The sequence below is a fragment of the Hylobates moloch genome, unplaced genomic scaffold (genome assembly GCF_009828535.3).
Source record: "Hylobates moloch isolate HMO894 unplaced genomic scaffold, HMol_V3 SCAFFOLD_16, whole genome shotgun sequence".
In the NCBI taxonomy this organism is placed as follows: Eukaryota; Metazoa; Chordata; class Mammalia; order Primates; family Hylobatidae; genus Hylobates; species Hylobates moloch.
This window is the reverse complement of record NW_026652291.1, coordinates 45,182,180-45,205,471: the sequence shown is the minus strand read 5'-3', so window position 1 is coordinate 45,205,471 and position 23,292 is coordinate 45,182,180. Positions and strand designations below refer to the sequence as shown.

Genomic DNA, 23,292 nt, shown 5'->3' with positions numbered 1-23,292 from the left:
TTAGCCAGTATTTTTACCAGTTTCTGTACTTATTGTTCCTTGCATCTTCTCTGAGTCCACTTTTCTTCTTGCTGAAGTACATCCTTTAGTAATCCTTTTAGTAAGAGGCTGGCTTGTAAATGTCCTTAGTTTTTGTGTGAAAGTATATTTTATGCATTACTTTGTTTTTCAGCTACATGGAAAATTCTTGGTTGATAGGTTTCCTCCCATGAGCACCCTCAGTATATTATTTCATTGTCTTGTGAAACTTGGCAAACTTGGATCTCTGAGAAGTCTGGTCTCTGCCTAATTGTTAGGCTTCTGTATGTAATTTTTTTTTTCTGATAGTTTTTTAAAAGATTGCTTTTCTTTATTCTGTCACTGCTACTTACTGTGTGACCTTGGGCAAGTTCAAAATGGAGATAGAATTGTATCTGTGTCATAGGGTTGTAATGAGGATTAAGTTTTAAAGCCCTTAGAACACAGCCTTGCATATTGTAAGTGTGACATGTTAATATTTGTTTTATTTTGCCGTACTTGATATTCTAAACAGATTTCTATGATATGCTTAAGTATGTTGTTTTATCCATAGCTCCTCTTTGAAATACATTGTCGATGGGAAGATTCATATCTTTTTTTGTTTCTAGAAAATTCCTTAGCGTTCATATCTTTGAATATTCATTTTCCAATATTCCTTCTTAGTCTCTGTATTATGTTCTAGGTGGTTCCTCAGTATCATTTTCTAATTTACTAATTCACACTTTGACTTTGTCCAGCTAGAGTTTATGTGGCCTCAGTTCCAGTGAATTTTTAAAAAATATTCAGGCTGTCTAATAGCCACCTATTCTGGTTTGATTTCTGCCTATTTTTAATTTTTCTCCCCTTAGTGGCTATTGTGGCTTCCTTTTAACATTTGAAATTATTTTCAGATTGTCATTTTTTCTTCTAGAATGAATTACAGTTGTTGATTTTATTGGCTGTCCATCTTTGTTTTCTTCGTGTGTTTTGAGTTTGCTTTTGCAGTCTCCTATTGACTGGAAGTTTTTGTTTTATTTTCTTTTTCACTCTTCTTATCCAGTGTTTTTACATGCACCTACATCTCTGTCTAAAACCACATCTTTATATTGGACGCTTGATTCCCTTGATTCTTGATAACATCAGGATCAGGCTTCTCTTTCCAAGAATAAGACACAAACTAAGATCTATATTTCTTCTCACTGGACACATAATTTCATCTAAACCATAGCCCCATGCAATGGTTAGTAGTAGCTTTTTCTGGCTCCTTTCATAGGTTGGAATAGCCTCTCCACCCTGGGTATTGGTTTCAAGCAATGAGCCTGAGTTCTATCCCAGCCGTGCATGGGTACCTTTTTAGTCCCTGTTAGTCCCCTACAGGATGTGGACTTTTGGCCATCTCTGTTACTTGAGCCCAGAAGGCTCACAGTTTCAGCTTCAAAAACTGCTTTGCATTTAAAGAGTTCAGTGGCTTGGTCTTTTTTAATATTTTGTTTGTATAGTTAATATATATTTAACATACATTAAAATGTTTGGAACAGAGATACATTTCAAAAGTGAATATACAAATCCATTTGGTTGGAAGTTAGTCCATTTTGTGTTGCTATCACAGAATATCACAGACTGGGTAATTTATTAATAATAGAAGTTTATACAGCTCTCGGTTCTGAGGCTGGTAAGTCTAAGATTGAGGGGCTGCATCTGGTGAGGGCCTTCTTGCTCTGTCATCCTGTGGTGGAAGGCAGGAATGCAAGAGAGCACAAGCACAAACAAGGGCAAGACGGGGGCCAGACTTGATTTTACCAGGAACTCACTTCTAAGATAAGGGCATTACTCAGTTCATGAGGGCAGAGCCTTCATCACCCAATTACTTTTTATGGACTCACTGGTTATTACTGTCACAATGACAGTTCAATTTCAACATGAGTTTTGGAGGTGACATTCAAATCATAGCAGAAGTCAATGTTTAAAATTAATGTATATCCTACATACCCTTCAGAAAGATACTAGTTTACTCTCCTACTTCTGAGAGGTATTTTTTTTATTCCTTTGCCAATATTGGGTGTTATAATTTTTTAATCTTTGAGAAGGTAATGTATAAAAAACAAATTTGTGTTTAATAGCTAGCAGGATTGGTCATTGCTCCATATATTTATTAGCCATTTATATTCTTTTATTTATTTAATTGCCTGTTCACATTCATTGCCTATTTCTTTTCCTTTAAAGTGTTCATTTTTATTGTCCTTTAAAATAGCTGTTTGTATATTGTGGTAATGTTAACTTTTGTGTATATATTGCAGATGCTTAAAAGACGTTTGCTTTTTCAGGTTAATGAGCTTTATTTTATAGTGTAGAAGTTTCTTTTTCTCTGGAGTCACTTTTTCTTATTCCTTTGGAGTCAGTCTTTTCTTGTTATCCTTAGAAAGTCCTTTCCTACCATAAGATTACAGAAATATTTGCCTACATCTACTGATATCGTTTTATTATTAATACTTCAGACTTCAATCTTTAATCTCTTGGTATTTATTTTAAGGTGTGATGTTGTAGGGATTCAACTACCCACCACTGGAGGGCAGGAGTGGAAAAGATCAGCTTTCAGACACCCATTATTGAATCTCTGTTCCCAGAGAGCTCTTTCTGGATTCTCAGTTCTATTCCACTGATAAATTTATTCCTGCATTAGTATTGCCTCTTAAATACTATAATTTGAAATCAAGTTTAAATATCAGGTATTGCAGATTCTCATGATTTTAAGAATGTTTTGGCTATTCACATTTATTCATTTCATTTCTGAAATGAGTATTTTGGAATTGATTTTGAAATGATTTAATCAAGGTCTGGGAACAAAAAGGTCCAGTTGTGATTATATTGAATTTATAGATTAATAAAGGGAGGATAACCATCTTCACAATTTTGAATCTTCCTATCCAAGAAAAAGAAGTGTGTTTTATTCTGAAGCCCTCTTCTTAAAAACGTTCTATTTCTTATTTATTTAGATATACTTCTATTTCTGTTTTAACTTTCTAAGTGATTACTATTCATCATTTTCATATGTGATTTTCTATAGTCAAATAATCTTAATGAGTATTTTTTCCCTATCATTTCAGGTTTTGAGTTTGCCATCATGTAGTCATTAACTGCAAATAATAATTTGATCTCCTTATAATTTTATGCCTCTTTTTGTTAGCCTTGGCTTATCTCAATAACCATTATTTCTAGACATTGCTGAATTACAGGGATAAGAGTTGGTGTCCTTGTTCTTTTTTCTTTCCTGAGAATTGTTCTAGTACTGAGATTTCCTCTTTGGCTTGAAGTAAGTATTATATTAAGGAATACATTTTATCAAGTCCCTTTTAGAATATGATGAGATGATCATATGGATTGTTTTTAACTTTTAAAAAGATGACTTATATTAGTCAGCTGCCTAATGTTGGCTGTTACGTTCCTAAAATGAACCCTATTTGGTGATTTGTAATATATATTTTACTGATTTTTTTGCATCTGTATTAATAAGTAGGTTTGGACTATAGTTTTATTTTTTTAGTGCTGTCTTTGTCAAATTTCATAGAAGGATTATGATAGGTTTGTAAAAAGAATTGGAACTTTTTTCCCTGTAATCTCTAGATAATTTAGGTAATTTGAGAGTTACATGTTTCCTTAGGGCTTGAAAGATCTTGTTTTGAAATAGTCTTGCCTGATGCACTTTTATTTTTAATAGCTTATTTTGAGAACAATCCAAATTTAAAATTTGCAAAAATAATACAGTGAACTTCCATATTTATTTAAATGGCCAATTATTAACATTTTTCCACATTAGTTTTACAAACTTTTTTCCTTGTGTATGTGCATATATGTATTCATATTCTCTTGGCATGCACACACACATTTTGTTATTTTTTAGTTTTGCTGAACCATTTAAGACTCAGTACAGACATCATGAACCTTTACTCTTAAATATTTAAATATGTGTCCCCTAAGAACAAGGACTATCACTTTCTCTTACAAACATAGTTCAATTATCAAATTTAGGAAATTTAACATTCATACAATACTATTATCTAATATACAACCCATAGTCAGATTTTATCAGTTGTCCCAGTAATGTCCTTTATAACAATCTTCCCCTCCCCATTCCTTCACCCTTGCCTTCATCCAAGCCAGTCCATAATCACATATTACAGTTTGTTGTGATCTCCTTGGTCTCCTTTAACCTGGAGTGGTTCTTGAGTCTTTTGCATTTTGTTTTTCATGAGCTCTGGAGTTTTTTGAGGGATAGTTCTTTAATAACTTTCTCATATTGTTCCAGGTTTCTGGTCTTCACTCTAGCACTAATTGAAAAAAAAATAATTTGTTTTCCAAGAACTGTTACTTTCCTCCATATTTTCAAATTTATTAACAGAGAATTGTACAGAGTGATTTATTTTACAACAATAAAATTCTATTTGTGAGGTGAGTATAGCCTGTTTGGCTTCTAATTTTAAATAATTTTTTTAGTTAGACTATTTAATGGCTTAGCTATTTTATGTTTTTCACATATAACATGTGCTGTAATTTTACATAATATATTCCTTCAGCTTTTATTTTATTTTGTATATGTGTGTGGTTCATTTTTCTTTTTAGATTGAATATTTAGTATACTGATTTTCTTTAGTATACTGATTTTTTTTAACTAAGTGTGAATTTTCTTTTTTTTTTTTTTCTATTTTCAACACATTTGCCGGCTTAAAGGTGAGTTTTCTTAATAAGGTTTGGTCACATCTCAGAATTTGATAGGAGATTTTTCTCATTATTGTTTCTAAATATTCTATAATTGTAGAAATATATGAACTCAATGCAAAAAACTGGTGTGGGAGCTTACTTTTTAAGCCATTTCCACATGTTTGAGGTTTTCTTCTTTACACATTATCAATATCTACTATTAATGTATTAAGTCAGATGTGTCATTTCATTATTTCTTTTTTTTTTTTTTTTTTTTTTGGTCTGTAGGGTAGGATGGGTGAGTGTGTTAGAAATCTATAAGCTTTTCTTTCCAGCATATAATCCAATAATTATTTGATTTTTCAATTAATGTTTTAAGTGTGTTTGAACAGAATATATAGTCTTGAAATTTTGGACCACATTTTTACCAATTTAAAACATGGCTCTTATTCTGTTTATTGCTTTATTCCTTGTGATTTACTTTGTCTGAAATTGAAATTGCAATTCTTGGTATCTTTTTTGCCTAGTGTATTTTGACCACCACAAAGTACTTTTATACTGACATCTTTATTTTTGAGTTCCTTGGTTTTGATTAGTCTCTTGATTGCATGAATCTATCTTTAAATAGTTTATTTTTCAGAAATGAAACATGGATAACACTACTTTAGTGCTGGCATATTTGATCATGTCTTCCTATTGCCTTTACGTATAAATGACAACTTTGCTGGTCATAGTATTCTTGGAATAAAACTTTTTTATCCTCAACGTTTATAGGCATTACTTCATTGCCTGTCATCTGATGTTGCAAAGAAGTCTGGGGCCAGCCTGATTTCTTTTTTGGCATGTTTATTTTATTTTTTTTATTTGAGACAGTTTTGCTCTGTCACCCAGGCTGGAGTGCAATGGTGCGATCTAGGCTCACTGCAGCCTCTGCCTTCTGGGTTCAAGCGATTCTCCTACCTCAACCTCCTGAGTAGCTGGGATTACAGGCGTGCATTATCATGCCTGGCTAATTTTTATGTTTTTAGTAGAGATGGGGTTTTGTCATGTTGACCAGGCTGATCTCGAACTCCTGACCTCAGGTGATCCTCCTGCCTCGGCCTCCCAAAGTGCTGGGATTATAGGCGTGAGCTATCGTGCCCAGCCGATGGCATGTTTATTTTGTCTGAATTGTATTCTTAAAATTTATAATCTTCAAATTTTGCTTCCATATTGGTCAGTTTCTACTAAATGTATCTAGTGCTTGATAAACACCATTCAATCACCAAGTTCAGTCCTTAGTTTATGATTGATTTATTCTGCCTTTGAAATATAATTTTTCCTCCATTATTTGATTTTCTTATTTACAATGTGCTAATTAAGCTTTTGGATATGCATTGTTTGTATCTTTTCTCCAGTCTACTTGTTTTTGTTTCTTTATGCTTACTTGCATACTGGATGATTTTTGTCCTGTTCGTTTTTACCCCTTGCAGATTGTTTGCTGTAGAGTCTTCATTCCTCATTGCTTTTCATGACATTTAAAATATTGCAATGATATTTTTTCTCTCAAATATCTGTTTTTAAAAGCTCTGTTGATACTTTTTATATTCTGTTTTCTTTTCATCCCTATTTCACAAATTAGGTTTTTAAAAATTTTCTTATATGTAAGTTGTCACCTAGTTTTCTAAGGTAAATCTTTTAGACTGTGACATCATGTTCTTGAGTACTTTTTTAATTACTTTTTTATTTCGGAATTTTTGTATGGGTTCCATAAATTTTGTTTCTGCTTTTTTACTTAAAGGGTGGCAGTTTTCTCTGTTGTTTGCCCAAGAATAGTATAACTAGATACTCCTTGCCTGTTCTGTCATTATACTAGGATACCATTACCTCTTTCCCCCGTGGAATTTAACAGGCTGAATTATATTAAATTATTTTAGTTATCATATTTCATTATTTTTGAGAGAAATGATAGGGATTTGGTCCTACTAACCTGTTACAGGTAAGAAACTTTGTCTCTTCTGATTTTTCTCTTGATGCTTGTTGAAATTACTGCACATTTTCGTCTTTACAAGTTTGGCAGATTTTCTTTCCCAACAGAAGAACTTGACTATTGGGCATTGTGCTGATTTCCATGGCTGCTATAACAAATTATCACGAACTTGGTGGCTTAAAACAATACAGATTTATTTTCACAGTTCTGGAGGCCACAAGTTCAATATCATTTTCACGGGGACAAAATCAGGATGTCACCAAGAATGTGCTCACTCCCGAGGCTTTAAGGAGGAATCTGTTTCTTGCTTTTTTTCACCTTGCAGTGGCTGTCAGCCTCATCACTTGCCTGGTAGCCATATCACTCCAATCTTTAAGACTAGCGTCTTCAAATCTGTGTCTGCTCTGTCTTCACATCACCTTCTCTGTGTGTGTCAGATCTTCCCCTGAAGGACATGTGAGTTCATTTAGAGGTCTCTGGATAATCCAGGATTCTCTCTCCATCTCAAGATTCTTAATCACATCTGCAAAGACCTTTTTTTCCAAATAAGGTAACATTTATAGGATTAGGACTGTTATCTTTGGGAGTCATTATTCAGCCTACTAGGTATCATTTTGTTTTGCTACTTTAGAGTGAGGCAGACATATTAGTCAAAAATTGGATTAGAGTAAAGCCTCATAGATTGTGCTGTTTGTTAGAATCACAGATATTGTCCTCTTTACTGAATGATGCAAACTCTGATGCCATGGTGGAAAAGTATGTGAATTGAATTGGATGTGATCAATAAGGATTGCTAGGGACTCGAGAATGCATATTATTCTGGGGAGAGGAAATACGGGAAGGTCAAATTCAGGTTATCAGGTTATCAGCTTGTAGTCCTAGTTTGTAGCTGCTTTTTTCTTTTCATTTCTTACAAGCTGGTCTTGCTGTAGTAAAATAATTTTGTGTGTCTCTTATCATCTTGATATTGAGAATAGGAGTTTTTTTTTTTTAAATGCGTATTCTATCCACATGATTTTAAAGTATTACTTTACTATTGATGTTTACCTAGGTATTCCTAGAACTTTAGTCTTCTCATGTAACATTTTATACATTTCTCAGAACAAGGTAATTGACAAATAATCAAGGTTGCTTATTTATTGATGAGGAAAGTTAGACATTAAGCCAAAGGACTTGTCCAGCATTGCATATTGGATAGACCTATAACTTTTAACTTTAATCTTGTGGTGACAGGTATTTCCATTTTTTTCATGTTTCATATGTGCTTTGATGTTGATGTGTCATATGACATGAAGTGTCTCCCTATTATTGGATAATTAGGCAAGTCTACGTTCTTTTTACTTTATATTCCTGATTTTGTTTTTCTAGATGTGTTATTTTTGCAAATTCAGGTTACTTCTTTTTTTATCATGTTATTAGAGTTAAACTAATGAAAAGTCATATAGAGATGAACTTGGTTTTGAAATATAATGAGTAGATACTTGATTGGCTGGAATTTTTTCTCACAAGTTTTTTATAAAGATGGTATGAGTGTGTACTTTTTATCCAGGAATGTGTGTACACTAGGGGGAGTGTTGGGGGGATGAGGGTGGAAGACATTTTAAGACACACAGGAGGCTGGTGTGGTGGCTCATGCCTGTAATTTCAGCACTTTGAGAGGCCAAGGCAGGGAGATCACTTGAGGTCAGGAGTTTGAGACCAGCGTGGCCAATGTGATGAATCCCCATCTCTACTAAAAATACAAAAAATTAACTGGGCGTGGTGGTGCATGCCTGTAATCCCAGGAACTTGGGAGGCTGAGGCACAGAATCACTTGAATCCAGGAGCCGAGATCATGCTGCCACACCCCAGCCTGGGCGACAGAGTGAGACTCTGTCTCAAAAAAAAAAAAAAAAAAGACACAGAGGACACAAAGTGTACACTTATATGCTCTTTATATCCATACCCATTATCAGTTTGGTGATACGTTATTCTAGTTTCATGAACCTTTACTCTTAGAACTTGCTTTATTCTCTAATATCTTTTGGATTCAGTTTTGCAGTTGAGATGGCTAATACCAATTTGATACTCTTTCCTTTTGTGATTGCTCATGTTTTTGTCTAGAACCTTGCATTATAGTATTTTTTTTTCTTTTCCTTGCATTTCTGTAGTTGTGAACAATTAGGAGTGGGTTTTTGGCAATTAATTCAGTGAGCTTGTTAATTTTGAAAAGGCTTCAACTGAGGAACATTTTCTTTTCATTTCTTTGATGAGTGCCTCTCTGTTTCTCCTTCAAAAAGTCTTGTTTTTTATATGCATATTTACTTTTTGGGTGCACTCTCCTTGTTAATGAGTTATTTGCATCTGATTTTACTTTGAGTTTATTCAGCAAATATTTATTAATGATCTACTGTATACTCTGTGCTAGGGGAGTTGACCTAGGGAACTCAAAGGAGGCTGCTTTGAAGAATTGATGCTTGAGTTGAGATCTCAGGAATGAGTAGGAATTATCTAAGACATGAGAGAATGGCTGTTAAGGTAGGGAAAATAGCATTTGTTTATATATTTGGAGGAAGGAAGTATGATGAGTACTAGGTACTGTAAGAAAGCCCTTGTGGTTGGAGTAGAGAATGTAGGGGAAGGGACAGTATGAAGTGAGATGAGGCTAGAGAAGGTACGTAGGGGCTTGACTACCCAGGGCCTTCATGTGAGCCATATTAAGCAGTTCTTTATCCACCTCCTACCCCCAGCAATGGAAAGCCATTGAGAAACTTTTAGTACAGAAGTGATATGGTGAAATTTGTATTTTGAAAGATTTACTTAGGCTGCAGTTTGGAGAATGAATTAGAGGGATGCCAGGATCCGTGTGAAGAGACTAAAGAAGCTAGTATTCTGCAGTGAGAATGATGGTAGCTTGAGACCAGGGCATTGGTAGAAAAAAGTAGACAGATTTGAGAATGCTTAGGAAGCATATAACCTGTGGGATTTGATGATGGACTGATGGAGATGAGGTAGAGAGAGGTATCAAAGATATCCTTAGTTTCTGTTTCTTTTTCTGAGTTGGGGTCCTGCTATATTGCCTAGGCTGGTCTGGAACTCCTGGATTCAAGCAATCTTACCGCCCCAGCCTCCAAGTATTTGGGACTACAGGTATGCAACACCGCACCCAGTGAATGTTCTTGGTTTGTAGTCACCTTGGTGGATGATGGTGCCATTCACTGGTAAAAGCTGCAGATACGTGAGAGTGCTCAGGGAGGCAGCATAGAATGGGAAAAGGGCCTACATGTAACCCTTGAGGAATGCCAGTGTTAATGGCTTGGGAGATGAAAATGAGCCTGCAAAGGAGACGATGGAAATGCTTAGGGGTAGGAAGAAAGCTGGGAGTGTGTTTAGCATCTTGAAAGGCCAATGGGAAGAGTGTTTCTGGAGGGAGTGTTATAGTTGAATGCTTCTGTGAGCAGCCAATTAGAGGAGGCCTAAAAATTTCCCTTAGATTAAGTGACTTGGAGGAACTTGATTTGGTAGAATGGCCAGACAGCCTTTTGGAGCATCAACATTTTTTTTAAGAAGTTTAACTGTAAAGAGAAGAGAGGCACGTGGGTAGCTTGAGGGGAGTAAGTCACATGAAAAGTTATTTTTAATGGGTAACATGGGTGACACTTGTGGCTTTAAAAGTCACACTCCAACTGAGAAATGTTGATAAAAAGGAGAAAAAGGAAAATAGTATAAGATTCTTGAAAAAACCATAAGTCATTTAAGACTCCTTTGAAACATGGGCACCAAAGCTAGTCTAGTAGAGGATTTATCATCAGTGAGAGGACAGAGTCCTGTTACAGCAGAAAAGTAGGAGGAAAGGGTTATGAAAGAATTCATTGAAATTATTCACTCATTTATTGATCTTTTTTTTTCTGTAGTATCCAATCTGCCATTCATTGTCTCTATTGCAATTTTCAGTTCAGTAAATTGCTTTTCATTTCCATGAAACTATTTTCAGGGTACCTCTTTTTTAATTGACAGTTTGCAATTGTTTTATTCATTCAATGTCATTTCATGTCTTGGTTAGTTTCTAATTTTGAGCTAATGAATACTGAGTCTCCCTCTTTTTCTGAATTAAAAAAAAAGTCATCTTATTTTTCTCTGTTCATTTTTACACTTTATTTAGCCTAAGTATCTGAAATTGGCTTTGCTAGAAATTATAATTAGTTCGTTGTTGTTTTCTTTCAGTCCCAGACAAAAAAGAAAAATTTTAGATTTCTTTCTTTTCTCTTCTTCCTTTTTTTTTTTTTTTAAGGTCATTTATCTTTGGCAGTTTTAGAGATTTAGAAAAGAAAATATATAGACTTGTAGGCAGAAGAAGATATGGCGCTGAGGGAAGTTTTAGTTTTGTTCTGTGACAGTCTTCTTTATCTTGTATGTTGTCTTTAAAAAGCCTACACATTTAGATTTTCATTACCTCATTTGCAAGTATACAGGATAGCACATGTAGGAGAATTGGAGTATAAGTCCAGAAACCTAAGTCTTATTCTTAGCTTTACTGCTGAACCAGCTTTGTAACCTTGGGCAAATTATTCTATTTCTCTGCACCTTCTCATTTGTAAAATAGGTTTACACAAATCATTTCTACAGTTTGGCTCTGATTCATTATGCAAGTTATCAAAATCAAATTTGTAACTATAAATATGAGTAATGTTTTATTATTTTTATTTTTTTAGAGACAGTCTTACTCTGTTGCCCAGGCTGGAGTGCAGTGGCACCATTATAGGTCACTGTAGCTTCAAATTTGTGGGCCCAAGCAGTCCTCCTTCCTCAGCCTCCTGAGTAGCTAGGACTACAGGCATGCACCACTGTGCCCCGCTAATCATTTTTACAGGGTCACGCTGTGTTGCCCAGGCGGGTCTTGAACTGCCCTCAAGTGGTCCTCCCACCTCAGTCTCCCAAAGCACTGAGACTACAGGCATGTGCCACCATGTGTGGCTCTAATCATTTTTAAGAAGGCAACAATCAGTGGGAAATTTCAGTTCCAAATCGGAGAAAAATTTCCAAAGATTAGCCTTTTTTTTTTTTTTTTTTTTTTACAGATTTTCTACAGTTTTGTTAATGTGCTTATTTCTCATTACTATAGATGACTTTGAGATGGCTGCCTTGGATTACAAACTAGAATTTATTACTATTTCACATAGCTTGGGAAATTAAGTGTAGTTTGTGTAGCCTAAATTATCCTTTATAGAGATGTAGCTGCAAGGGTTAGCATTTCTTCTTTGAACCACAGGTATGCAGTATATTGCTTAATACTCTATTGTTCCATAAATGTGCATTCCAGAAGTCAGCTGACCATTTGTCCTTATCTTTGAGGACAAAGTCCATACATATGTAAGCATTAGTGAGCAATGTAGAATATAAAGATTTGGTAGCAGTAGGGAGTTTACGCTCTACATCCCACTGCAAATAATTTGAATATTGCCATATTATCCACTGTGACCTGTGCTGTTTGTTAACGTTCCTTTTCCCCACCTTCCCCAAGGAACTTGTAGTCTCTCACTATATATTTTTTTCTCTTTGGATTTCCCTTCAGCCTTTAGATTTCTCATCTGTAATGCAAGTCTACTCTAGATTTTTCTCCCAAATGTTTAAAACCAAACTTATTATCTCAGTGGTCATCAAAGATCCTCTAGTTACCAGTATCCACCCTTCTTGGAATGCTTGTTTAGCGGTATTCTTTTGTTATGTGAGTAAGAATAACTCTGGTATTTGCTAAGAGAATATAATTTTCTCCACATTGTATGTATCTATGTCCTTTGTTTATAGAGCCTGGGGGAGTTCTCTATTAGGTTATGCGTCCCTAGGTAAACAGAAAAATATAATGTAGGGTTTTATTACTCAACTTTTTAAGGATTCTGCTAAAATTGTCAGTTGAATAACTCTTGTTACTTTGGGGCTAACATGTTGCTTAGGGATTTTAACAATAAAATATATAGAGCATTTTAAAAATTATTATTATTCACTATAATTCTGAGTGGATTAAACCAAATGACCAGGTTCAAGACTCTACTATGAGTTCAGCTTTGCTTAATAAAAGGGAACGACTGAACATTAATTAATGACTTCTTGGCCCAGCCTTAGAATTTTTCAATTTAGGGATTAGTTTGGTTTTTAAAACGTACAAAATGTTCATGAAATTTTCTGATTATATCAAATGTTAATTCAATCTTGTTTTTTGTCATAGTACTTTGTTTTGAAAAGTTCAGATCAACTGATAATACTAGTGCTGTGATGAGACTCAGCTTGTACTCAAGAATAGATTTATGACTAGGTGAGAACTAAAATTTCTCTCAGAAACTAACTAAAAACTTTCATGGACAAATTGAATCCCCTTGGGATTTACTACTTATGGATATACGCCAATTTAATTATTGGACTAAATAAAATTCTCTTTATTAGTCCACTTATGGAAGATGACTGTGTAAACATAGTATTTGCAAGCAAGTACTTTTTGGTATTATATTTATATAATCAGCTCTTGTATCCATGTAGCTTATAGTTGGCTGCTTCACCAGGACTCTACAAATTACTCAGAACCCAAGGAGGTAAGATTTTTATATTGCCTATTTTCAGTATGTTAAAGTCCAGCCACAAAACTATTAATTTACCCTTGACTGTATTTTTACAGTTGCTATGGAGCTGAACCTAAAATTTTGTCAGATGGTTACTTGGTTTGTTACATTTTTATATACTAATATATATACTGTAATAATATACTGTATATATTTTTTAAAGTCTGGGGTTTGTTTTTAGAAGTATATTCTATCTTCAAAGAATTATTTGGTAGTTTCATGTGTGTATCTGGAAAATAACTACTGTACTTCTTTATAAAAGTGAGAGTGAGGTCCCTGCTAGTTGAGGTTGGAATCTAGACGTGGCTGTGTATGTAGGAATTAGTAATTAAACAGTGTCTGTTTGCTGACTGCCTCATTTTTGCCAGGCTCTGTATGGGTGCCTTGCAAGGCATTGCCTCATTTAAACCTTGCAGCAGCATTCAGAGGAAAATATTAATATGCCCACTGTACAGATGAGGAAGTTGAGGAATGCTTTATTAGTAGGTGTCAAGTGTCTTAAGCATAATACCTCCCTCCTCAGCCTCGCTCCCTCATCCTAGTTAAGGAAATTGAGATACAGAGATAAGGCAACTTGCTGTTGACCTTCAGCAGATGACTTAACCTCACTGTGGCTCAGTTTCTTCATGAGTAAAACAGTGTACCTATCTTTTAGGATTGGTGTGAAGATTAAAGAAGTTAATACATATACAAAACTTCAGAACAGTGCTTGGCTAGTAGTAATCTCTCCATAAATGTTAGATGTTATTATTAAGCCTGTGACCACCTGTTATCTCATGTAATTGTTCAGAGATAAAAATATAGGCTATAAGAAAGAATAAGGAGGAAAGCCAGGCTCCTAATCTGTCTAATATAGAAGTGAATCTTAGTTAAGTTTTAAGATAATCCTATGTGCTTTTAAAAGATTTCATGGTTTGCTTTTCTTTGGCTCCCAGTTTCTTTTTTTTTGACTTCTTAGTACAGGTAACTTTTGAAGGAATTCAGCTTACCTTAGATGAACCAGAGGAAAGCTAAAAGCCGAGATAATTTAGAAAAACTAAAGCAGAGATTATGTTCCTAAATTCCCTGTTACTGCTTCAAAGTCCAGGAAACACCACCTGCAGATACAGTTGTATCCCATTGTTAGACCCTTTCCTGAAGCCATTCTCTTTTCTTTGTCTTCCCAGAGAGAAACTAGTCATTCAACAAAGATTGAACTTCTTCTGTGTGTTAGGCTGTGCTCCAAGTGCTGGGAAGACACCAGTGAATAAAACAAAAAGTCCCTGCTCTCATGGAGCTTACAGCCACTATTCTGAAGTTTGTCTGTATTCTGCCTATCCTTGTTTTTATACTTTCACCAAATATGTGTATAGAATTGTTTTGCTGCCTTGTTCAGCATATTGTCTTCTTTTGTTTTTTAGGAATATCTGTTTATGTAATTAGATCTGTTTTTGATAAATTGTATTCTGTTATTTATCCATCCTACCCTCTAATGAGCAGTTAGGTTATTTCCAACATTGACTATTATGATTCTCCAAAAAGATCATTGAACGTGTCACTTTGGGTGGATGGATGGGAGAGTTTCTTCAAGACAGCATGTTTCAAACTTTTTGTTGTGACCACAGTAAGAATTATGTACACCTCAGCTTAATAAATACAAATATACACTTGGGACAAATACTTAAACAGTATTTACTTACTTTTATCACCTGGGATGTACTCTATTTTGTTTTGTTTTGTTTTCTTGAGACGTTGTTTCGCTCTTGCTGCCCAGGCTGGAGTGCAATGGCATGATCTTGGCTCACTGCAGCCTCCACCTCCCAGGTTCAAACAATTCTCCTGCCTCAGCCTCCTGAGTAGTTGGGATTACAGGCGCCAGCCACCACACCCAGCTAATTTTTTGTATAGTAGAGACAGGGTTTCACCATGTTGGCCAGGCTGGTCTCGAACTCCTGACCTCAATCCACCCACCTCAGCCTCCCAAAGTGCTGAGATTACAGGCATGAGCCACCACGCTCGGCCTATTTTATCTTTTTCAAATGCAGTTTACACACACCCCAGCTGATTGGGTTGTGTGTAACCCATACTGATTAAACTGATTTATCACCCGTGTTCATTATTTTTAAAACGTTGTTTTGAGATCTACAATTAGAAGTGGAATTGCTGAGTAGTTGCTTAAGTGTATCTTCAGCTTCTTCAACTAGCTATTGCCAGTTGCAATTCAGAGTGGTTGAACCAATTTAAACTCCTGTCGGCACTCTAGGGGAGTTCCTGTTTCTCCACATTCTGACCAACTCTTGATATTGCCAGATGGACAAGAAATGGCATTTGTTTTAAATGTGCCTTCCCCTGTTTACTAATGAAGTGTTTAAAGTGTCTTTTAAAATATGTCATGTAGAAGTTTAATTTAATGGTAATCAGAGCTGGTGGCAAGGAGGAAATATTATTGTGATTGACTGCCTCCTCTGGCAGAAAAAATGGTGTAATAATGATATAATAATATCTATATTATATTGAGTATTTATAATTTGCTAGACACTATACTTTGTGCACTGTATACATTATTTCATTTAATCTTCATAAGAATCTTGTAAGGTTAGTGCCTTCTTATATACTTTTTTTTTTTGGGATGGAGTCTCGCTCTGTCACCCAGGCTGGAGTGCAATGATGTGATTTCAGCTTGGCTCAGTGCAACCTCTACCTCCAGGTTCAAGCCATTCTTCTGCCTCAGCCTCCCAAGTAGCCGGGATTACGGGCATGCACCACCATGCCTGGCTAATTTTTGTATTTTTAGTAGAGATGGGGGTTTCACCATATTGGCCAGGCTGGCCTAGAACTTCTGACCTTGTGATCCACCCACCTCAGCCTCCTAAAGTGCTGGGATTACAGTCATGAGCCACCACACCCGGCTGCCTTCTTATATACTTATACAGGAACAGATGGAGAAAGAGATTCAGAAAGGTTCGGTAGTCATACTAAGTAGTAGAGCCAGAATTTAAACCCACATTGGTCTAATTTTATAATTTATTTTCTTTAGTACTTCGTGCTATTGGTGAATTCTTAGAGGAAGGAAGTTTGTCATTACTATTCTCTTCTGTTGGTTTGTCTCTTAAATGTGTTTAATTTTTTGAGTTTCACTCACATCTCTTTTTTTCTTTCCTTTTCTCAAGATAGTGGGGTCTTTCCTCTGTAAAACTTCACCTTGTTGTTTCTAGTCTAGGATAGTGGTCTTGTAACCTAGGATAGTGGTCTTGATTACTGCAATTTTGGTTGATTATTTCTTGTTGGCCCTTAACGTGCCCCCATCTTCTGCGTTAGGCATTCCATCTAATCTTTTCCAGCAGTTTGCAACCTTACTGTGCCTCAGAATCACATATGAAAATTTAAAAATCATAGATACCTGGGTTCCAACCCTACCCTGGAAATTCTGATTTGGAAATATTTATTTTTCAAAAAGTCCACAGATAATTCTGTTGCACAGCCATGGTAGAGACCCATTTTCTTAGGGGTTAATGATGCTTTAGAGTCACGCAGACTTGAATCAGAGCCCTGATTCCTTTAAACTTATTAGTTGAGTGATCTTGGCCGAGTTCTTTAATCTTGGCTAAGGTTCTTCATCTATAAATTGGAGATAATATTATTATCTACCTTAGAGAGTTGTTGAAGAGATTAAATGAAGTAATGCTTGTAAAACACTTACCAGAGGGACTTAGAATACTTCTTAAACATTGCCTGCTAATAAGGTGTCATTATTACATTATCCTTTATCCAATCAAAATACTTACCTTGGCAATGTGTATTAACTTGATGTCAGAAAAATAATCTGATAAATATCGCCATAAGGGATGAATGATAGCTAGTTTTCATTACTTACCTTTCATTAGTTGAACTGTACTAGGAGGCAGAGGAGTAGGCAGATGGTTTTATCACGCCAATCAGCCAGTCTTTTCTGCCTATGCGTCAGTTTGGACCTATAAGGAAAATGAAGGGGAAAACAAATGTTTTTCTTTCTTTCCTAGGAGGATTTTCTTCTTGTCCTTTTTCTCCCAGTTTCCTCTCTGAGCTGAGTATCATTAGCATCATCAATACCCTAGTTTCAAAGCTGCATAGTGATTTACCTAGATACTTTTCTCCACCATTATTCCCTACTGCCTAACTCCTCTTGACCTCCATTAAATCTCTGTTCATCATGCTGTCCTTCTTTTGGATTGCCTTTAGTCAGTTGTGACTTACTTGATTACTTGAACCCAGGTCTCTACATTTCTAAGCTATTGTTCAAATAAGGGCCAAGGTAAATTCTGACCAGCTGTCTCTTTGCCTTGTGTGGGCCCATTCTAGACCAGCGGGTGTTAACTTCTGAGTATTGGGAAAGGATTAGATTAGCTGAGCCTTCAGGCTTGTCAGCAGGGCTGTCACTACACCCTTTGATCTTCTTTATATACCTAATGGTTATAGAATATAATAATAATGGTACATTTATTACTATTTGATTAATAGATTACTAGTAGTAATTTTGTTATATATGTATATAGTACACTTTGTTATGTGTATATATAATTGCTTGCAACTTGAAATTTGAGGCTAGAGCGTTTACAGTAATTTAATAACTTACTGACTTTATCAAAAACTGAAAAGCCTCATGGAAAAGGTAGAATGTAAGCCAGACTTAAAAGGATAGGTATACTTTTTTCTATAAATAGAAAGGATGAGGCAAGAGTTTCCAGTTAAGGAAACTGACAGGAGCAAAGGCTTGAAGGAGCATGCAAATTTGGAGCATTGTGAGTAGATTATTTTTTAGCTTTTCAGAGTTCATGCAGTGGGAATAAAACTAGGGAGTGTGGAATCAAGCTTGAAAATTCCTGAATGTTCAACCAAGATAAGATATTTGAATTAGTAGATTTTTTGGGTATGTCATGAATTCATTTGGCTTTTCTTGATTGATATACATACAACTTAGTCCTGAGCTTACACATGTTCATTGTATCATTAAACCCCTAGCCTGGTTCTTTTAAGTTGATGGCTGCTGCCAGGTCTCCTTTCTGCCTTCTCCCCTTTATTCCAGTGCTTTAGTTTTTTTCTGCCTTTTTGTCTATTGTGATCTGTGCTTCATCAGGCTTTCCCCGAGTTCCTCCTTGTTAATCTCCAGATTCCAAGTCAGCAACACAATGAATGTCTGCTTATCACAAGAGTTGTGAATTCCCGCATATCTCTTTCCCATATTAAAAAGATTGTTTGGTACATATTTTGTTTATAAGACAGTTATTGACTTTCCTGTTTCTCTTCCTTTGCAGACCTAGAGGATCAAGACATAATGGGAGCATTTTTAGACAAGCCAAAGATGGAAAAGCATAATGCCCAGGGGCAGGGTAATGGGTTGCGATATGGGCTAAGCAGCATGCAAGGTTGGCGTGTTGAAATGGAGGATGCACATACGGCTGTGATCGGTTTGCCAAGTGGACTTGAATCGTGGTCATTCTTTGCTGTGTATGATGGGCATGCTGGTTCTCAGGTTGCCAAATACTGCTGTGAGCATTTGTTAGATCACATCACCAATAACCAGGATTTTAAAGGGTCTGCAGGAGCACCTTCTGTGGAAAATGTAAAGAATGGAATCAGAACAGGTTTTCTGGAGATTGATGAACACATGAGAGTTATGTCAGAGAAGAAACATGGTGCAGATAGAAGTGGGTCAACAGCTGTAGGTGTCTTAATTTCTCCCCAACATACTTATTTCATTAACTGTGGAGACTCAAGAGGTTTACTTTGTAGGAACAGGAAAGTTCATTTCTTCACACAAGATCACAAACCAAGTAATCCGCTGGAGAAAGAACGAATTCAGAATGCAGGTGGCTCTGTAATGATTCAGCGTGTGAATGGCTCTCTGGCTGTATCGAGGGCCCTTGGGGATTTTGATTACAAATGTGTCCATGGAAAAGGTCCTACTGAGCAGCTTGTCTCACCAGAGCCTGAAGTCCATGATATTGAAAGATCTGAAGAAGATGATCAGTTCATTATCCTTGCATGTGATGGTATCTGGGATGTTATGGGAAATGAAGAGCTCTGTGATTTTGTAAGATCCAGACTTGAAGTCACTGATGACCTTGAGAAAGTTTGCAATGAAGTAGTCGACACCTGTTTGTATAAGGTAGCTAGACTTTTTTAAAAAACATAAAATGATTTTATGCCATATTAATCACTACTCTAGTATTTAATCATCTTAGAATCTGTAATTCTGAAAACTAAGTTTTTGGCACGATTGTAGGATACTGTTCACCAATTATGAAAATATATCATAGGAACACTGTGTAGAAATAAATTACCCAATTACCATCTCTGCAAGAGTTACAAGCTGAATGTTAATCTTACTACTTGAGCTTTGTAATAATGTGGAAGATTATCAAAGGTAAAAAGATTTTATCAGAGTGCATGTTTTGAAAGAAAGAGGGTGGGGAGGGTTAGGCCTCAGTGTCTATAAATGAAAAGCGTTTTAGAGTTTTAATATTTGACCATGTGATATCTCAGTACATTTGTGATATCCTAATCCTTTGAAACTAAGGTTTAATGGGTCTGTAGCACTTAAAAGAGGAATGTAGTGATCATTAGACGTGATGTAATAGAAATAGCCTTGTACATGGAGTCAGAAGAACTTGCTATGAGACCGTGTATGGTTTTAGGTAAGCTATTTAAACTCTAATCAGTTTTTTTCATCATAAAAAGGGTAAGACATTATTATCTTGTCTCATGGGGTTGTCAGGAGGATCAAATGGGATAATATACATAGGTGAGCTAGCTCAGCCCCTTTATTTTACAGATGAGGAAGCTGAAACCAGAGAATTTTCTACAAACTTAAGAGTCAGACAGACTTGATACCAAGGCTTACCTCTATTACTTTTGTACTCTACATTCCTGAGCGAATTGTTCAACCTCTCTCAGCTTTAAAATGGAGATAATAGTATCTTACAGGACTGTTGAGGAATTAATGAGCATATGTGTGTGTGTATATATATATATAATGCCTAGTTTAGCATATGATACATGCTACACCCTTTCCTACAGATATTATAAATGACTTGTACAGGGTTTTTATACATTGCTAACTGCATTAAGATTAGAAAATCAAGGCCCTTGACTTGGGTTCAGTGTTCTTTCTGCCACACTGTGTTCTGTTTTGTCAATAATGCTTATTAACTTATTCTTTGATTTTTTTTAAACAAATGTTGACTTTTTAAAATTCTTCTGAGGGTGTATATTTGATACTCAAATATTTAATTATAGCATTTGAATACTTAGATGTCTTTAAAAATGAATGTAGTTCCTAAAAGTTGTCAGTTTTTTAAATTATACAAGTTAAAAGCTGGTTTATAAACCTTATGTAGTTTTACCTCTTATTTCGTATTTCTACTTATGAAGCAAATGTATTAGCCCCACAATTTATAATTTATTTTAAATGTAATTTTATCAGGTACATATAACTACAGGTCAAATCCTATTGTAAACAATGCCACTAAAATTTTCTATCATGTTGTATGGAATGAATGTGTGTACACATGTATATTTGTGTTAGGTATCACTTCAAATTAAGTCACCAGTAAATGTTTAGAAATAGTATTGTTTTATAGAATTATAAAAAATGATTATTACAGTGAGATTAACCTATAATGCTTCTCTCCTGTCTTTTGGAGCATTGGTTATACTGGATTCTCTCTCTACTGTTTGGGGGAGGGGGAGTCATTGCACACCCACACACACGTGTGCACACATATGTATTTTTTCTCCCTGAAAGTAACATTTTCACTAGAACAAGTGTAACTGTAATTGGCACAGCTGTAAAGGTTCTCAAGGCTTTGAAGAGCAAAAAGAAAACTAAAATATTCTCAAATTTTTTTCTTCCCAGGGAAGTCGAGACAACATGAGTGTGATTTTGATCTGTTTTCCAAATGCACCCAAAGTATCGCCAGAAGCAGTGAAGAAGGAGGCAGAGTTGGACAAGTACCTGGAATGCAGAGTAGAAGGTGGATCATTTAACAAAAAATAAGTAGCTTTATTAAAGAAAAATCTTCAACACAATCAAACTTTAACATTTTAGCTTTTAGATTTTTATGTGTCTTTGACATCTAGTGTCTAGTGTACGAAAGTGGAAAAGGACATTTCTGTAGTAGCTGTTGAGATGTATGCAGTTGTCCTATCACAGTTATATTAGAAATAACAACTAGTGTGGAAAGTAACCTACATTCTGTTAAGGATACTTTTGTTTTAAAAGGCTAAAATGTTTGTGTGCTCTAAAATTCTTAATGAATTCACTGGCATGAGTAATTTTATGCCGGGAAAATCTGATTTGTGGTCTATTTAATTACAAAGACTGTGATGGTGATAATTTGAATACCATCTTTCTATGAAAAGCTGTGTATATTAATTTTTAATCTCTAGGGTCTTTTTTCAATAACTTGAAAATCACAGCCTCATCATTAGCAACTTTATATACACAGCTTTAAAAAACTTGCTTTAAACTGTTTCAGAGCTTCTTACCTAAGCCATAAACTCTCACCTAAACAAGATAGACCTCAATAAAAGACATAATATTTCTCCACCTGGCAGAAAAGTAACTGCCAAGTAAGATTAAGAAATAAGTTGGGCATTTCTGGAGTATATTTCTCATAATTCTGCAGAGACTTCCAGTTTATTGCATATATGCAGTAAAGTATATAATGCAGTTTCTCTAAGCAGAAAAACTTGACATGACTTTAATAGTGTTAAAACATGAAAATGCTGGTGAGCTGAGGTAGAAAAAAAACAAGAAAAAAATTTTAAAAATAGCGTTAAAATGCATTTTAGGCTCCTAATGTCGTTAATTTGCACGTTAAAGACCTCTAATCGCATGCAAGCATTGACCTACCACACTTACATCCCACTGTGCCTGCATTATTAAAATTACTATTCACTTTAATTTTGTTTTTTCCGTTTTTACTGTTTGATACCAATCATAATCAGTCTGATACTAGAATCATGATTGGTTTTGTTCTTTAGTACTGTCTAGAGCTATTTGTTTTTATTGCCGTCCGCCACTTGATAGTCACACATTTAGTATGTGTTTGTACTATTTAGTATTGCATTCATTGGACGTACTATTCAACGAATTTGTCTCCTTACAGTTACTAAGCGCCTTGGAATTTTTATATTTTAAATTAATCATTCAATATAAGTTATTTATAGGTATAGTACAATTTTAAAATATTTAGAATGCTACAATCATTGGTTCAAACTATTGATTAGTGGGAAAATTTAAATTCATAAGAATAATATGTATAGGGATAAGTTGATATTTAATGTATTGGCACTTTAACTTGGGCAGACATGTTTTCTTATTGGTTTAAAGAAGTAATAGGTATTTTAATATTTTTACTATGAAATGGGATCCAATTTTAGAAATGAATTGCTACTTTTTAGTGTGTACTCTTTAAGTTTTAGATGGAATTATGAAATATTCACTTTACATAATTTTGTTACAATAATAAGTTTTATTATTTCTTATTATCAAGCAAGAGTTGCCACCTGGACAGTTTACATTGATACTCAATATTTTTGATATGTTAAAGTGTTACTATACTTGTACCATTCAGTTGGAGATTGTCATAAATTAAATATGGTATTTTTTACTCAGATTTGATGAGACTGCAACTAGAGAATAAATATTACATTAAAATTGCTGCTATTTTAAAACATAGAATGTAACTGTTTGTATTGTAAAAGTTGTTGTGTGTCTTCAGTGAAAAATCCTGCCTTCAGCTTCCAAAGCAGGCACCCGAATGCCTTTTTCTTTTCTCTCTCTCTCTTTCTTTAAATACATGCCTTCACTAGATTGCTGTGACCTACTAAACCTCATTTTATTTGCTTGGAACATTTTTGGCTTCTCTGTCCACAACATAGAAAAGGACGAAGGCCTTCCGGCTCTCCTTTTCTCTTATTTGTTCCCTTCTAAATACTTGACTCTCCGGGGGTGTGAAAAGATTCAGCTCATAATTTATACTACTATTAATTTTGTGGTCCTTCTAAGCCAATTTAAAA

General features: G+C 35.1%; 1 protein-coding gene across 11 annotated transcripts in view; it reads left to right on the top strand.

The window, feature by feature from the left end:
• Positions 1-23,292, top strand: part of PPM1A (protein phosphatase, Mg2+/Mn2+ dependent 1A) — a 48,115-nt gene that overhangs the window by 17,024 nt on the left and 7,799 nt on the right. For 6 of the 11 annotated variants that reach the window (XM_058429357.1, XM_058429358.1, XM_032135078.2 and 3 more), the window contains 2 exons: positions 18,522-19,375; positions 21,125-21,242. In XM_058429357.1, coding sequence (XP_058285340.1) covers positions 18,522-19,375; positions 21,125-21,242 — 972 coding nt within the window. Of the gene's footprint in view, positions 1-4,300; positions 4,444-12,863; positions 12,951-13,171; positions 13,225-18,521; positions 19,376-21,124; positions 21,266-23,292 lie in introns of those variants that run through there. The other 5 variants (XM_032135082.2, XM_058429360.1, XM_058429363.1 and 2 more) reach the window with 5 other exon arrangements.